Genomic DNA, 16,627 nt, shown 5'->3' on the forward strand with positions numbered 1-16,627 from the left:
ATATACGCGTATAGCGCCGTGGTCGTAGCACTGCCTCAACTCGCGGCTGGATCATCGAACAAGGGCGACAGATGATCCCACAATCAATTCCACGTCAAGTAGATATCTCCGAAATCCAGGACTGCAGCCGCTGCCAAAGCATGATAACTGACTTCGACTCAACGATCGGTGCGGATTTTATCATGAATCAAGCCTGGGCCCACCGCGCGCTTTCCGAGAATCTCAGAATTCCGAAGTCCGTGCACACGGGGTGCCTGGGCCTGTCGTTCATTGGGCATCCATCCGTGCGCCACACACGGCAATTAAGGTTCTTATGTAATCTTCCCAAGCTTCGGGGATCTTGGAATGTGACGTGCAGGCAACCGATCCACGGTAACGGCCCGCCCCTTTCCGTACGGATACAACACTAGTCACGAAGCAAATGGTGGGTTTCACAGGTAAGCTTGTCCAGCTGTGAAGGAGTACGCCGTTGAGAAACTGCATTAACTTTTGCTCGCTCGCATAGACTTTCCGAGAAACCGCAAACGGTCGCGGGGCAGGTCGCGTTCCAACCGCCCCGCGAAGCGCCAGCGACAACAAGCCCCTCCCGCCGAGTACATCGCCATCGACGACGACGATGGGCCGACGAACGCAACGCCCATCTACCAAAATAACCGAGCGATATCGCAACGATCGCATGATGCCTCCCAGCCTCGAGGCAATGGACAATCATCTGCGCATTCCTCCAAAGATCCGATCCAAGCCGAGGTAAATCGCCTGCTGGCCGAATACACACGGGGCATCCCTCCCAACTTGTACGCTTCGGGGAGGAAAAAGGCATACTATATCGTCTGGAAAGGAAATCAATGCGGTATTTTTACGAGCTGGGCAGATTGTCAGGCTCAAACCAAAGGGGTTTCAAAAGCTGGCTGTAGGTAGCAACCTGGTCGGGATGGGCTTCACTTTCCGGAGGAATTTCACTGACAGGATTCACCAAAGTCGTGGGCACAAAGACTTTTTCTGAGGCCGTAAGGGATCCCTTTCCCGAAGTGGAATTACTTGAAGCTAATGCACTGTAGGTTAGCAGGCTCCGACGAGAGCTTACGAATCAATTGCGACAAGCAGCTCCTGAGAGGCGGGAGTATAGTATGACAGAACTCACGAGACAAATGCCACAAGCAACAGCTCCTTTGAGGCAGGAATATGTTGCCCCACCGCCATACTCTGCGATGGCTTTTGATAACGCGTCTGTTCCTCCCTTGCCTGTCAATGCTTCATACTGCCCACCTATCATCCCCCATGCTCCCGTTTCTAGCCGTCCCGCCGTGCCTTTGCCTGATAATTCTCAAAATAACCTATCCATCCCCTATCCCCCCGCCCATAACGGTTCTCATTTCCTCCCACTTGCTTCAAACGCCCCGCTGGCGACAGCGACCGAGAGATTCGAACCGACGGTCACCGAGGCACCGATCGAGAAAGAGGTTCAACCTTGCCCACCTCCTCAATACGCTGCTACGCCAGCTACCGCTTCTGATACCACCTCTCAACCTCTTGGCTCGGACAACAGATATACTGCGTCGCCTGCCAATGCTGCATCTGCCGACGCAGGTCTAAGCAATTTAACGAATGACGAAATTAAGATTCTGAAAGCGGAACAAGTTGAACACAATCTAGCGGCACCTCCAGAAAGACCTACAGAACCTCCGCTTTGCGCGGAACAACAACATGCTATGGACCTGGCCATGCAAGGTCACAATGTGTTCATCACTGGGTATGTTTGACCGAGCCAGGTCTCATCTCGGCCTTTCGCTGACAAGGTCACTGTAGATCAGGCGGATGCAGCAAATCAGTTCTGGTCAAAGCACTACACAGAGCTTTCAGCGCTTTACTTCAAGGATCTGGAAAGACAGTGAATCTCATCGCTCCCACTGGACAGGCCGCTCTCAATATTGAAGGCAGAACAACTTATAACTATGCTGGTTGGACGCCGGACGATTTGAAAAAGCCACTACACAGCCAAGATCCTAACACTTACAGCCTCATAAGAAAGGCACAAGGTAAAAAGATATTCAAACGGTACACGGGAACTCAGGTTCTCATCATCGATGAGATCAGCATGATAGAAAATCAGTTCTTTGAGCGACTTAGTCGTGTCATGAGCGCCACCCGAAAAGACACCAGGCCTTTTGGAGGTGTTCAGATGATTGTCGTTGGGGACTTTTGCCAGCTGCCGCCGGTGGATCCCTTCCAGTGGTGTATGGCATGCGGCAGGGGAATGAGAAAGATTGGTGCCTCGCGCGTCTGCCCTGATGGGCATGGTGTCGAGTTCGAGGCTGAGGACAAATGGGCATTCAAATCTCCGGAATGGGCAAGGTGTAACTTCAAAACTGTACACCTAACCAAGATTCACCGACAGCAAGACGAAGCGTTCATTGGGGTTCTCCAAAAGTGCCGATTAGGCCGGTTCCTCGAAACAGACGACGTGAACCTTCTTCTGAATCACGAAAGTGAAACCGAGAACGCAACTGAGCTGAAATCCACCAAGGAAGAAGTTGCGAAGCGCAACAAGCAGAAATTTGACCTAATTCCGGGAAAGATTCGGAAGTACCAGGCTATTGACGCTGTCGAATGCGTCAAGGGAGAAACCTCACAACCACATCGGAACCTTGACGATCACCGTTACGCGCAAACTCTTGAACTGAAGGCCAACACGCCGGTTGTATTGCTTGCCAATGTATGTCACTACTCGAATTATGTGGACGCAGAGCCCGAGTCGCTAACGCGAGATGTCACAGATTGATCTAGATAGGGGTCTTTGCAACGGAAGGCAGGGCACTGTCATTGGCTTCGTACCAGGTTCCGAGGTTAGAAGACCTGAGCCGCCAAATAGAGGAAACTTCGAGCATGATGACGACGCCTATAAGGCTGCCGAGATAAGACACTCAAATATCGTATCTTTTCTGGATCGCGCGAATAGAGTTGGTGACAAGTGTAAGTCTACAATTTACTACCTAGCAACAAGAGGCATGTGCTTTTGTTGATCTTGTTATATTGACCGAATTCAGTTCCTCTAGTGCACTTTGCACATGGTGTACGCTGCGTCGTCGGACCTGATTGCTGCGTCATCGGATTTGGGGACGCGTCACCTTACAGCCATCTCTCGCGATGCCAGATACCTCTCGCACAAGGATGGGCTATGACCATCCACAAAAGCCAGAGCCTGTCCCTTGACCGTGTTACAGTCGATCTAGCAAAGATCTTCGAGCACGGGCAAGCATACGTCGCGTTAAGCCGAGCTCGGTCTCTCCGCGGCCTTAAAATCGAGAGAGCTACAGCCGCGCAACTGAGATCGACTTTCCGAGTAGATTACGCAGTAGAGCAATTCATGGAAACGTTTGACGCCGCAGACATCGAAGACAATCCCGCAGCCGCTCAGGAAGAGGATGAGAGCTCCGGCGAAGAGGAAGAAGTGAGCGAAATATCCCAGGAAGAGTTTGTGAGTTCCTATCGAGAAGAGGGACCGCTGAGGCAAGTTCCATTCTTTTTCGATGTGGAGGGCTCCGCTCGATGAGTAGCGTTGAGCTTGTATGGTAAATTGATTGGTAGCCTCAAAGGACGAAACAGTACTTTACTAGGAAGGAACATCCAATCCTACTCTTAGATGCGCTTCCCTTGCTTAGACGCCACTTGGCTGCTCAACTTCTCAATTGGCCATCGTCCTGGTATCTCCACTTGCTCACACAGACATGCTTCCCAGCTTTATTGGCGCTACGGGTCGTTGCGTAAACACCCAAAAGTGCTCCTAGACATTTGTATCGATTAGTCGAAGAACTATTTCAAGTCGGGAACCTAAACTTGCCTGTGAAAATCGGCCGGATGAGTGAAGCGGGAGCATATGCGACTGTCATCAGTTTGGACTGATGAGCTGCCGGCCCAGCAGAGAACGCGTAGTGAGATGCGTTGAAGGCTTTTATTTCCAGACTCAGCATCTGATCTCTCCACTCTTCGGAAACGACCAGCGATGAGGACTTGATCAGCATGCCATTGGAAGCTCCTTGAAAACGCAGATGTGGAGCTGGAGAGCTGGTGACGTTTGTGCCGGTTGGTACCATCTGAACGACCCCCAGCTCTATGTGTGTCTTCTCGCTGACGAACACAGTCACACCGGCCTCGTCCCTCTCTGAACCAGGGGAAAATGCCAGGTCAACGCTGAATGTGAATAGACTGTGAGATTGTCGACGAGCCAGAAGGCTCAAGCCTTCGTCGCTTGCGTTTGCAACACCTGACGAAAGATTGCCGAAGGAAGGCCAAAGCTTAAGCCCACAACTTGGATCATCAGGCGAAAAGTTGAAGTTGCTTCCGTTGGGATATCGCCAGTGGACGAGATGCGAAGGCTTGAGATGTATCTCGGTGAAATCAATGGTATCTGTCCCCGCAACATCTTGACCGGCGATTGTCGTATTCCTTCCGAGATCATCAGATGGCAGCTCCCATCCAGACATAATCCCTTCAACCTGGGTTGGCGCAGGCCACTGACTTGGCTTCCAGGTCACTGGGAATAGAACCGTCTCGCGACCCATTGGAAAGACCCTGTTTTGTAGGTTGACGCGCATCGCGTGCGCTACGCCCCACCAGCTCCCACCAGCGTCCTGAAACAGATCGGCATGGCCAACAGCCTGGAAATATTCGGTCGAATTCGCGTTGGTAAGAATTGGGTTGTCTGGATTCGCCTCGTATGGGCCGTTGATACTCATAGCGCGGGCGATGGTGACCATATGGTTTAAGAAAGTCCCACCCTCCGCGATGATTAGATAGTAGAACCCGTCTTTCTTGTAGACATGGGGCCCTTCCGGTGCCGCGCCTCCGGTTCCATTCCAGACGTTGATCACCTTGCCCACACTGCCAGTGTTGAGATCGATCGTGGACTGGAATATCCCAGATCGTACCTCTGCCAAAGGTGCCCATGTCACGTAGACTTGGCCATCGTCGTCCCAGAAGAGGCTGCTATCGTACCCGTCTGCCTCAAAATGTAGAGGATCAGACCAGCTGGCTGAGTCATACGGATCGGTCGATGTGAGAATGAAGTTTCGCCAACGAGACGAATCGTTCACAGGCAAGTAATCGAGGACGAGAGTGGCCGTCAAGAAGAAGGTCCCATTGTTGTATCGAAGGGTCGGTGCCCAGATGCCCCCGACTTCTGTGATGGGGCTCGCAAATTCAGGTAGCTGGTCGTGTCGAGAGAACGCATGGCCGATGAGAGTCCAGCTTTGCAAGTCCTTACTTGCAGTGATTGGGATGCCAGGGAAAGCAACGAAGCTGGATGATGCGCAGAAGAAGGTCTCGTCGAATTCTTTTACAAAGATGCAGCTGGGGTCAGGATAGAACCCAGACAGAATGGGATTGAGAATGGTCGAGTTTAGCGCTGAAGTTGCATCAGCGAGATAGCTTAAAAACAGTGCAAGACGCAAGGGTAAATTCATTTTGGTATGAAGGCAATAATCATGCTAATCTTTTCATCTTCCATTGTCAAGGCTGCAACGTGATTTTATAGCAAGCCGTCGATCTTCAGGATACCAACTATTCCTTCAACGTGGACAAATTTTCGGGTTAGATTGCCCGATTCACCGACAAGCCTGGCATCGAAGATGCAGGTCATTGAAGCTAGACACGTAACTACCTGTTCGCTGGAATAAGCCGAATCACGACGGACATATACTTGCCGCAAGTTGTTTGCCCGCTGTACCTTTATGCGAAAGTCCTTATGAGACCGGTGAATAGCAAGAATTCAATTACGCGTATTGCCTTTACATTCCATGACACCTAAATCCAGCTGCTCACATAAGGCATCCTCTGCGAGTGAAAATGCTGAGTTTTGTGACTGATACAGATTGTCTGAAGCGTAAACTTTGAGTGTCATTAGACCCTTGAGTCTCCACGTTGATACGTCGATACGAAATAGCCAGCTTTACCCAGTGCTTAGTGTCAGCCAGGGTATGGCTCCAGCTCGAATACGCGGAGTGTGGCCATAGCCGAGGGTCCTCACTACGTCGGGTTTTTGTATCCCTTTTTGGCTAGGAAAGCAAGTCCTCGCTTATTGATAGTACGACATGCGAGGATCTACCCCAAAAACCAGGTGAATCGTGATATGGATGCTAATGTCCAGTTTGCCCTCTGCTAGTATTGTGACACTCCGGTTGCATGTCATGCGCTTATCCCTTGGCTTCTACTGGGTCGAAACACCGCACGAGCAAAAGGAAAATCATTCCGAATACAGTTCTACTTAAACATAATTATTTTGTACCTGTGCACTATGTACGTCTGTCGCGAGCTGAGCTCTAGGTTCTAGAATTGGCTGAGAACTTCAAGCTTACAAGGTATCTGGGCTGAAATTGCACGCAACAACTTGCCCATTACCAGTCCTCAACCAGGCCGCAGTTTGTACCACGTGTGTTCAGCAGGAACTGGCAATTGGCCGAGTTGTCCGGATCAGCGCGACCCTCGATATCTGTGTACCCAACCCAAAGAACTTCGGAGTCTTCCTCTTGATATTTAGGCCACAAAGGCTTCGCTGTTTTGTCGCCGTCGCCATTGGGGTCGTGGTTGAGAGCGAAGGAAATATAGTAGCCTCGCATGATCTTGGCCAAGGTGGCGTTTCCAGGAAAAGAGAAATCTCCTCCATTCGAGCCATCGGCTGTTCCAACAGTTAGCAATCCCTCTTCAAGATAGTTCTCGCGAAGTACGTTCTCGCGAAGTACTTACCATTCGTCACACTACTGTACAAATAATAATCCGTAGTTCCGTGAAACTGGTAGCCTGCGTCGAAGACGAGCTTGTAGGCCGGTTGACCATGCTTGACTACTGACCTAGCAATATGTCTGGTTGGGCAATTCACTAGAGCGTCGCCAATGATAGCGGACCGCTTCACGAAAGAGTCCGAAAGAGGGGATTCCAGAATCCCAGCCTCCCGAACCTCGGGGTAAATAGTCAAGGCGTCGAGGTGGGTTCGATTGTAAAGACTCGTAGGATAGAGCATCGATACAGTCTCAGCAAAGAAGCCGTCCGAGTCGTGCCATAGAGAGGTGAGATCAGACATAACCTCGCTTTCTGACGCCAGTGAGAAGTTGGTGAACAGGAATCCTTCGTCAAAGTTTCGATATGTCATGACGGGGACTTTCGTGAAATGCCCATTTCTAAATTGGCGAGCAGGATGGTCGGGGATGACGTGTCCATCGACCACCGGTCCCCAGTAAAATGTTCCGAATGCATAATCTTTGTGGTGATAGGCTGTTCTGAATGCAGTCTCTGTAGCTGAACGTATGCGGGAAAGTGAGGCGTCTCGCAAACACTTCAATGAAGAGCATCTAGCTGCCCTCAAGAATTCTCGATACTGTTGTTGCTGCCACCCGTTGTCGTATAGCGGGGTCCACCACGGAAACTCTGCCCCTGTTAGAGTGCGTGTACCTTTATGGAGGCGAAGTCCATCGTTGAACGGCACACTCACCTGGAATCGCTGCTTGAAATGGTGCTTCCTCTGATCCACCGTACATCACCATCTGCATAGTGACAGACCCCCCTCCCGCGCTACCCCCAGAGATAGTAACGCGGTTAGGATCGCCCCCAAATATGTGAATGTTGGATCGAATCCACTTGAGAGCCATTCTCTGGTCCAGGAGGCCAGCATTGGCTGTCCCATCCTTCTTAACATCGTTTCCGGATAGAAAGCCAAGCGGTCCTAGTCTGTATTGCAGTCCTACAAAGATCATTGTCCCATTCGACTGGCCGACAAGACTATCTCCAGTGCTTGCAATTTGACCACCAGAGATATAACCTGGAGTTTGAAGAGTATCAGCTGGAGCACTCGAAGACATGATTTTCTCCTGACTCACCTCCCCCATGTATGTATACGAGGACAGGCAGTCTCTGGTATTTAGGTATCATTGGTGTTTGTATGTTCAACAAAAGGCAGTCTTCGGATTCGTCTCCATTGTCTTGTCGCTTTCTTACCCGAGCAGCTGCTTTTGCGCCTTCCAAGCCCCAGTATGGACTGGACTGGACACACATAGGACCCGGCCGTATTCCGTCAATGAGTTGCAAAGGTGTGTCAACATCGTTGTTGTACTCAACCAGCACTGGTGCTCTCCACCTCCGATTTCCAGTTGGTGCTTGAGCATACCTGATGCCCATGAAAGTGTTGATCCTTTTCCGGCATGAGTATTTACTTACTTACGACTCGGGTAATGAGAAACTTAGTGAGGTAGCTTACATAGAAGTCTTGTTTTGCAGGCCAACGAACTTGACACCAGGACCCTCCACGGTTATTGAATCACCAAGAACCCCATGGCTGGCACAAAGAATTAGGGCCGAGAGCCTCAGAATGTGGACCATGATGGATAGGCCAAAGTTCATCAATGGTGGGTTCAAGAAATGTGAACGCCCAGGAAAGAAAGTAGGCAACGGCGGCTTATGGTGTTGAAGCCAAGATTTCTTGCACGAGTAAGCCTCAACGGTTGAGCGTCAAAGATGCCGGGAACCTGGGAGGGAATGACGGAAGAGGCCACCAGCGATTCCGGATTCAGTAGTCTTATGTACCGGAGACGAAGTACTGACGCCCACTACATGATGGCTGCGTTCCGAGCCCACGGCACACCGCATCCCCGTTGATTGCAACTGCTACTGCTCAGGTCCAGCCACCCGTCCGGATCAAACGTCACTAACAACCGATTGTTCGCGATCGTTTGAGACGAGTACCGATACTGCCGTTTGCCGATCTAGGCTCTTCCAGGTATCAATGGCTCGTCGGATTTTACATGCCTCGTAAGCTCTCACCGGCTTCGGCGGGGCGACAACGTTGGAACGTGGGCGGTGCGTGTAAGCTAGACTGAGACCAGACGCTGCAAGCCACCAGTGCAGCTAAACTGGGCTGCTTGCGGCGACACTGGAGTGAGTGCCTGAAGCATAGAGGCGTGCACATAAATCTCTGATTCTCTGGTAACCTTTCTTCTTTCCCTTTGATTCCGAATTAAAATGCCCGAGATTGTCATGCTCATTCCGCGATGACGTACTAGTCCATGTATGCCTCTGCGCAAGGCCCGCAGTGTGCGGTCAACTCATTTCTGTTGATTTGCCAACTTGGTTTCTTCTCCATCTAACAAATACGAAGTATCTCACACAATTTGACCCTGTCAAGCCTGATTGCCTGCACCGGATACTATTGCTAAACTGATCAATGTGGTAAGGTGATCCCGCCTTTCGGCCTCACCTGCCCCGACAGAAATTCCCGCGTATTTGGCGAATACGCGCTACTGCCGAGCACAACCATTAATGATAGTCGACATGAACGCCGTGTAACACCGTCACAGCTCATCAACTCAACAACGAAATCTGATTACGGTGGCTTTTTTCCCGCCGAGGGCGGCAATTGACAATGGCCATGGACTAGCTTCCGAGGAGACGAGGACTTGGGATCTGATTCAAGATTCCACATATTGCTTGGATTATCATTCAACCAATACAAGGTGTCGATTCATGTGTTCACTTTTGTCTGAGCCGCACATGAACAGGCATACCGTCCTTGGGGTGACCAATTCCGTCGCCGGCCACGTACAATCGCTGGCCTCTCACCATATCCTTCTGTCCCTTGATGCCGCTATTGGAGAGAGTTGTTAGCTGTGTGGCCCCAGTGTTCGTATACCAGAGAGTCAACTTACCGAGCAGCATCCCATTCATCCCATGCCTCCTCCACGTCGAACTTTCGGATGATGAGAGCGGCAACCAGCTTGATTTCAACCCAAGCAATCTCCTGTCCAATACAGTCTCGGGGACCCCTTGCAAAAGCTCTCCAAGCATCCTTGACAGGGTGCAACGGGTCCTCCGCAGGCACAAGGTAGCGCTCCGGGATGAACTTGTCCACGTCAGGCCACAACGAGGGGTCATGCTGCATGCCTGGTCCGCCATCCCACACCAGAAATCCTTCGGTAGGATACTGCCTGCCCTCTGCAGTCAAGAAGAATCCTGCTTCACCGCCTCTCATAGTCGACGCGAGCTGGTACAGGCGCAGACTTTCCTTGATGACGGCATGTGTGTAGCGCAGCGAACTCAGAAGCTGTGGTGATTGGCTGAGAATCTCGGCCGCTTGGTCAGGATCCATGCCCAAGACCTCATCATGTTCCGCTCGAACCTTGGCCAAGCAGTCTGGATGATCTTGGAGCACCTTGAACATGAAACAAAGTGCGCTGGCTGTCGTCTCGTGGCCGGCGACGAGGAAGGTCTTGAGATTGCCCATAATAGTGTCCATCATCTCGGGGTCGGTGGCTGGATTGGTAACGCGACCGCCAGCTTCCTCTGCAAGGTGCATCAGCGCCAGGTTGAGGACCGTCTTCTTCTTGGCAGGCTTCAGCCCTGACTCAAGAGAGTGAATGATGCTGGGGTAGAGTTGGTTATAGACAATTTCATTATTGCGGTCAACGGCTCTGTTCTGCCACGGGAATAGATAACCAAAGCTGAAAGCTTGTCGGATGCCCATCAGCCTGAGCTGGTCCGCTAGAGCCACTCTAAGCGGACCTGCGGTCTTGTTCTTCTGCTCGTTCAAACGCTCATCCCTTTGAAGATTGTAAGTAAATCATGTTCCCACTGGGATTTTGAGAAATTAGGTCAGGTCTTACAAGACGGCTCGGACGATGATGTCGAAAGTCAGGGCTGTTGTCATGTTGCGGAGCTGGAACATAGGTCCCCAAGATCCGTTTGGACCAGCCCGTTGCTTCAGGTTGTCGGCGAACACCTTGATCTCCTCAATCAGTTCAGGAACGATCATCGACACATTTCTGGAACTGAATCCAGGATTGAACCATCCTCTCCACTTCTTCCACTCGTCGGCCTGCAGGGTGGCAATGTCCTTGCCCTTGGTCAGGGGATTCATGAAGTCAAGAGAGATTTGGTGCTTGTCGAGATTCTTCGTCTGGGTGAACTGGGCCGCAACCGTGTTCTTGTATGCGGCCACGATAGGCGCCTTGAGAACAGGCCACAGGTCGAGGTAGATAACAGGCGGGCAGTGGTCCATTTCGGGAAAGTATCTCTTGTAGTTGTTGATAATCCACGGGTGAAAGTTTCCAATGTTGATGTCTCCCGGATACTCCTTGCGGAACTCCATCATCACCTTCAGATGACCTGTGATCCAGGAATGGGGCAACATGGGCTACAATTTGAGGTCAGCCTACGTTGATACGATGATCGGAGACGATCTTCACTTACAATGCCCTGTGCCCTCACTTGCCTAAACTTCCTCCGAATAGTAAACGCTTTCCATAGAACCTTCAATACTAGAGTTCCAACAAAGACTGCGGCAAGCTTGAGGACCAGCGGCAAAAGCGCCGCTGGTGTCCACGTAATCGTGTAACCCATTTCTGCGAACACGTTCAAAGGGTATTTGAGGAGGAAGTTGCACGTAATTAATTGCGATGAGATGCCAGCTTAAAACGCTTCTTTTCGCACACGAGGTGCTTCCGTCACTGAGTTTTATAATCTATTCGGGTCAAGTGGGAGGAGTCGCAATGCGGGAGCTCCAGATGGGGAAGTATGTTTACATTTCCGTTCTTGATCACACCGAGGAGCTTAAGCTTCCAGGCGACAGGGTCACAGCTCCGAGTGCACCAAAATTTCGAGTCATTCATACCACTTTACACGACCAATTGAGAAGTGTTCATTCATACAAACCACTGCTATTATGGCGCAAATCATAGGCAGCACACATGTGCGGGGTTCTTGCCAGGTTGAAACGGGTACAGGGTGAAGATGGACGTGGATCGGAAATACCCGCCCATTTTCACCGTCACCCTGCGACGATTTAACCGAAAACCCAACTTGATACTGTCCATGCGGCCAGCATGAAGACCCTGAAAGATGCTGTTCCGAACTTTGTCTCGGTCGGTTGCAGACCCACGCCACCTTCTACCGCTTGCCGCGTCGTCGACCAGTGAAGGTTCGTAGAAACACACAAACTTTCAGACCTTGCAGCCGAACGGTGCGATATCTGCGGAGGCGCTTCAGCCTCCTCAGGAGAAAACATGTGACCAATGACTTGAGATGAGAGCAGTTCATCCAGTGCACGGAATGTGGTTGCACAACCTATCGATTACTGTATTACATGCCATCCAAATACAAATCCCCGTCTGCCTATCACACAGATTATTGACGAGTTCATCATGACCCGATGTCAATACTCGACATGAGTCCAGCTTCCCTCCAATTTGGGCACGCAGCATCAGCCAAGACAGCAGCCTGTTTGATTCCCAGAGACACTTTGATGCCATGTAGATGATCCGCAGCCCAAGACCGCACTGCGGCACTATTCATCTCCTCCTGCGACACGATGTACAGTGGCCAAATCATCGTCGACGCTCCTGCAAAGGGATTAGTTCAGGACAGGATTTTGTCGTTCGGGGTTGCCTACTCGGTGAACCAGAGAGATCTGTTGTTGATATGCAAATATCGGTCGACAGGTTTCGAATTGCGGAAAAGGCCTCAAACCGCATAGCCTCTTTCAAAGACTCATTATACGCGTTCTGCTGGTCAACATAGTTCAGAAGGATCTCATTGGCCAGGATACCCAACGACCTCCAATTATTCCAGACTTGCGCTCCCCAGACGCTCGTGTAGATGTGGCGCTTTCCGTTGAAATACGTTCCGGTGCGAGGTTCAATGACCTCAGTCACATAGTAAGCCCTGTGAGTCTGCAGCGCTGCCCAGGCCTGCAAGTCGCTTTTGATGTCGAGTATGATCTGACAGATCGCGTCGGGGTCCGTGATTCGCTGACTCTTGATATCTGCGCGGAGATTGACAATTCGGAAACCGATTAGAGCCAAAGACCCTGGACGATTATTCACGTAGCGCATGCCGAGTCTGCTAGACTCGAATTCTGTGGTCACCTCCACCAAAGCTGCGGGGACTCTTGCGCCCCGCTGAATACAGGCTTGTAGCTATGAAAGTCAGCCAATAGAGTCGAATATTATACGCCATCCAACTTACTATCTGATTCCTGAATTGCATGTAAAGTTGTATACCCAACTCACGAGAGAATTGCTCTTGGCCGCGAACTTGTAGCAGCGCTGTGGCTCCCTCGATGTGTGTCGCCCAAGTCTGGTAATCTCTCCAGTTTTCAAAAGTGACGGTCTGTCTTGACGTTAGTTCATGCTAAACATCAACGTCAACTCCGTTGATGATGGATACGTACCTCAAAGAGCCCCAGCAGAAGGATCGCCATGAGAGTTGAGTCCGCTGCAACAAGGGTCGGATCTCGTAAGGCCAAGTTGGTAGCGTTCAAGGCTTGACAATATCGTTCTTTGGCCTGAATAATCACATCTGGAGCATTGTGCACGTTGGATATCGCCGCCATTCCCACGGCTTGCACAGCCGCTCGGACAACATTGCTAGGGATGTCTTCCAGATATGTCTGCGCCAACCACTTCTGATATGTATCGGCAAATGGCGGTCCAGTTGTCGTGTAATATGCGAAAAAGAAGTTGGCTGCGCGGTCTTCTAGTGTCTGGCCCAAGCCCGTAGATATCGTGCCGGAAGAGATGGCCGTCCGGACGAAGTCGGTTAGTCCTACGTCTGTACCTGTGCAGACATCGTGTAATTGGATGTCAAGGAGAGTTTCATCTCTCTCCGGCTCGGGACTTTTGTGAAATCTGTTCTTGATTCTTTGACGTTCGTCGCGAAAGAGAACATCTGTTAGATCCCGATAGCCGGGACATTGCGTCTTGCCCTTCTCGCATTTGAGGCATCCCGGTCTTCGTTGGTCACACTATCCCGGTCAGTTCAACCAAACCTTACGCTGGGGAATAGTCGGGCTTAAGATAGCACATGCCTTGACTTTGCGTTTTCGACAGCGCTGGCATCCTTTGCTGAGGGCACCGTAGTAGACCATCATGCGTAGCAAGAAAAACAAGAAGGGATTGATCAATCCCGGAGTTTAGTCAGGGGTCAACAAAACCGACGGATTTCGGATTTTAAGCGAAATTTCCGGTCAGAAAGAAGCCCGTCTAGTCAGTCCACTAAGTGAACATATACTTCTGAAGGACAAATCAAGTGGCAATGAAAAAGTTTCGTTCACTTTTTGACGAAAGATCCTTCGCTCGCGTGTTATGGAAAATCTCCAGAGTGAGAATGTAAGCCCATGATTAAACGATGCAGGGGATTCAGCCCGACAAGGGAGCCGGGCGGGATCCGGGTGGCCGGCAGCGCATCGGCGGGGGGTTGTGGTCCCGACTCGCACTCTTGGCCTGAATCGGGATTAGCGGAAACGCCACAGGAGCAGCTCTGATTCGCTCCGGCTAGCTTGGTCATCCTTCTTTGGAAGGCCATTGGTGGGCCCAAGTTGGTCGTCTCTTGCCAATGATCATGGCAGACGCAGTGACCTCCCTTTCATCTGAGTTGACTTCAGCAGAAGCACATGGCAGTCGTTGGGATATAAAGACTGGCCGACGACATCCCAAATCATCGGACCTCCCTCAAACACATCAGAACCAAAAGAAATCATAATCGGACTTCTCCCAAGACCTTCTTTCCGATAACACGGCTAATACACCAACTCACAATGGCTGAAACCCTTATCACGCCCGCTCCAACCTCTGTGCCCCGGGAGAACACCTTCCGCAAGTACACCGCAGAGCAAGGCAAGGTCTACGCCAAGGGACGCCCGGTCTATGACGACTGTCTCTACGATATAATCATCGACCACCACAGATCCACTGGTGGCAAGCTTGACACCTTGCTTGACATCGGCACTGGCCCCGGAACCGTCGCCCGTGGCCTTGGCCCGCGCTTCAAAGAGGTCATCGGTCTCGACCCCGCTGCGGGCATGATTGCCGCCGCCCGGTCTTTTGGCGGCGTCTCTGGCAACTCAGAACCCATCCGTTTCGACGTGTCTACCGCCGAAGAACTTGGCTCGAACCTGTCTCCAGCGGTCGCGGATGGCGGCGTCGATCTTGTCACGGCTGCAACTGCGGCTCACTGGTTTGACATGCAAGGCTTCTGGGCCGCTGCAGCCCGTGTTCTGAAGCCCGGTGGCACCGTCGCCATTTGGAGTGGCAGTTCTATGTACATCCATCCTTCGGTGCCAAACCATGAGCACATCCAGGGTGTTCTAAATGAATTCCGAAACCAGCACTTGGTGCCTTACATGGTTCAAGGAAACCACATTGGCGAGACACTGTATGAGGATCTGCCTCTGCCCTGGACCGTGGAGAATCCGATACGCGAGTTCGATCAAAGCACATTTTATCGCAAGGAATGGAACAAAGATGGAATAGTTGACGAGGACGGGGAGTTCTTTCATCAACTGACTTGGAACATGGATGATGTGGAAAATATGATGATCACGGTGAGCCCTGTGACGCGTTGGCGTGAAGCCCACCCAGACCTGGTTGGCACGGACCGAGACGTGGTCAAGATGCTGCGGAAGCAGATCGAGACATTACTGCATGAGGCCGGTGTTGAGAAGGGCAAGGAGTCGATTATAACGGGATGGTCCGGAGCCCTGCTGATGGTGAAGAAGATTGCCTGAATTGCGCAGGCCAATGATCTGTGTGAATTCTGAGAGCATCGCAATTAATAGATTTTAATGAGTACTTTTGACGCAACGAAGTTTCATGGATGTGAGCAATCGGGCCCAAGTGATTTGTCGACATGTGCCATCAGCTCATGTGACCTGTAAGATTTCATGTTATTTGGATTAGAAGGAAACAATTGGTCATTACTCATAGAATCCAGTAGTGGCCTTCATTGTGGAAAGAGTGTTTGTCGACCGCCAACTGAGGTTTCGGGTCAGTGCTGAGACAGACAGATCCTCATAGCTGGTAGAACCTGGACACCTTAACAGACTTTGCATTTCCCTATTAGCTCTTTGTTCGTCTAGTAATGGTCTCTTGTATTCAATTCTCTTACCCCTTCCGTCTCTTAAGTATTAACACTCCAAGACGCAAATCCCTGGCATCTTCTTGACTCTCGCACCACACAGGAGTACTCACCAAGCTCTGTACGCCCCCGCAACTCTCTGACTCCTCGCCAGAGACGCCGTTCATTGTGTTTCTCTGTCAATTTCCAAATACTGCTTCTAAAATCCATTTCCAATTCCCTTTCCAATCCCTAACAAAAAAGATATCGCCGCAGTTCAGCACCATGGAGCCGCACAAAATCGACTGGGTAGGGGTCTTTCTTTTCTCTTACTGGAACCACAAGCGGGAACGACCTGAGGAGACCAAAGTTGTCGACGGTTTTATACTGGAGTTCTTCAAGAAAAGTCGGCCGCCGATGTTGCTGGGCGCCAAGTTTGAACCGGTCTCTTGGGGCGAAGCTCTGCTCGATCTCATGTGTCAGTTGAACGCCCAGTTCGGTAAGCATTTGCGTGAAGTATCACAGTTCCGATGGAAATTCTGATCAAAGCCTACAGGATGTGCACCCTTTGTTCCACGTGGAAACCGGCACTCCCCTTGGCTGCCAATCGACTTTTGCTCTTCTCTTCCGGGCAAGAGCGGCCCTTTTGTGAATTGGGTAGGCGTTGAAGCTTGCACCCAGATTCTGGACGACGGTGGTGACACCTCTCAAGTGATGGAGCAACTTCTTGAGCACATGACGTCTGTTTATGAGCTCCAAG

At 51.0% G+C, this 16,627-nt stretch overlaps 6 protein-coding genes across 6 annotated transcripts; 2 read left to right on the top strand and 4 right to left on the bottom strand.

Moving 5' to 3' along the window:
* Positions 1-1,709: 1,709 nt before the first annotated feature.
* pif1-0 (ATP-dependent DNA helicase PIF1) lies at positions 1,710-3,550 on the top strand (the record flags this gene model as incomplete). Its single annotated transcript, XM_036642775.1, has 4 exons — positions 1,710-1,750; positions 1,807-2,713; positions 2,775-2,970; positions 3,045-3,550. 4 exons carry the CDS (start codon positions 1,710-1,712, stop codon positions 3,548-3,550), a joined length of 1,650 nt encoding a protein of 549 aa, XP_036492537.1.
* Positions 3,551-3,815: 265 nt separating this feature from the next.
* Positions 3,816-5,459, bottom strand: CGCS363_v010927 (Non-reducing end alpha-L-arabinofuranosidase BoGH43A; the record flags this gene model as incomplete). Its single annotated transcript, XM_036642776.1, has 1 exon — positions 3,816-5,459. The coding sequence occupies one exon, from the start codon at positions 5,457-5,459 to the stop codon at positions 3,816-3,818; it is 1,644 nt and encodes a 547-aa protein (XP_036492538.1).
* A 930-nt stretch (positions 5,460-6,389) lies between these two features.
* patB-1 (Carboxylesterase patB) lies at positions 6,390-7,847 on the bottom strand (the record flags this gene model as incomplete). The annotated part of the gene is made up of 3 exons (XM_036642777.1): positions 6,390-6,670; positions 6,739-7,416; positions 7,481-7,847. 3 exons carry the CDS (start codon positions 7,845-7,847, stop codon positions 6,390-6,392), a joined length of 1,326 nt encoding a protein of 441 aa, XP_036492533.1.
* A 1,663-nt stretch (positions 7,848-9,510) lies between these two features.
* Positions 9,511-11,376, bottom strand: aflN-0 (Cytochrome P450 monooxygenase aflN; the record flags this gene model as incomplete). Its single annotated transcript, XM_036642778.1, has 4 exons — positions 9,511-9,625; positions 9,687-10,577; positions 10,641-11,170; positions 11,227-11,376. 4 exons carry the CDS (start codon positions 11,374-11,376, stop codon positions 9,511-9,513), a joined length of 1,686 nt encoding a protein of 561 aa, XP_036492534.1.
* Positions 11,377-12,174: 798 nt separating this feature from the next.
* Positions 12,175-13,366, bottom strand: CGCS363_v010930 (uncharacterized protein; the record flags this gene model as incomplete). Its single annotated transcript, XM_036642779.1, has 4 exons — positions 12,175-12,374; positions 12,425-12,950; positions 13,000-13,143; positions 13,205-13,366. 4 exons carry the CDS (start codon positions 13,364-13,366, stop codon positions 12,175-12,177), a joined length of 1,032 nt encoding a protein of 343 aa, XP_036491713.1.
* A 1,203-nt stretch (positions 13,367-14,569) lies between these two features.
* CGCS363_v010931 (putative methyltransferase) lies at positions 14,570-15,538 on the top strand (the record flags this gene model as incomplete). Its single annotated transcript, XM_036642780.1, has 1 exon — positions 14,570-15,538. The coding sequence occupies one exon, from the start codon at positions 14,570-14,572 to the stop codon at positions 15,536-15,538; it is 969 nt and encodes a 322-aa protein (XP_036491907.1).
* Between the last annotated feature and the right edge of the window lie 1,089 nt (positions 15,539-16,627).

Source organism: Colletotrichum siamense (assembly GCF_013390195.1).
Source record: "Colletotrichum siamense strain Cg363 chromosome Unknown KSG_Cg363_contig07, whole genome shotgun sequence".
NCBI lineage: Eukaryota > Fungi > Ascomycota > Sordariomycetes > Glomerellales > Glomerellaceae > Colletotrichum > Colletotrichum siamense.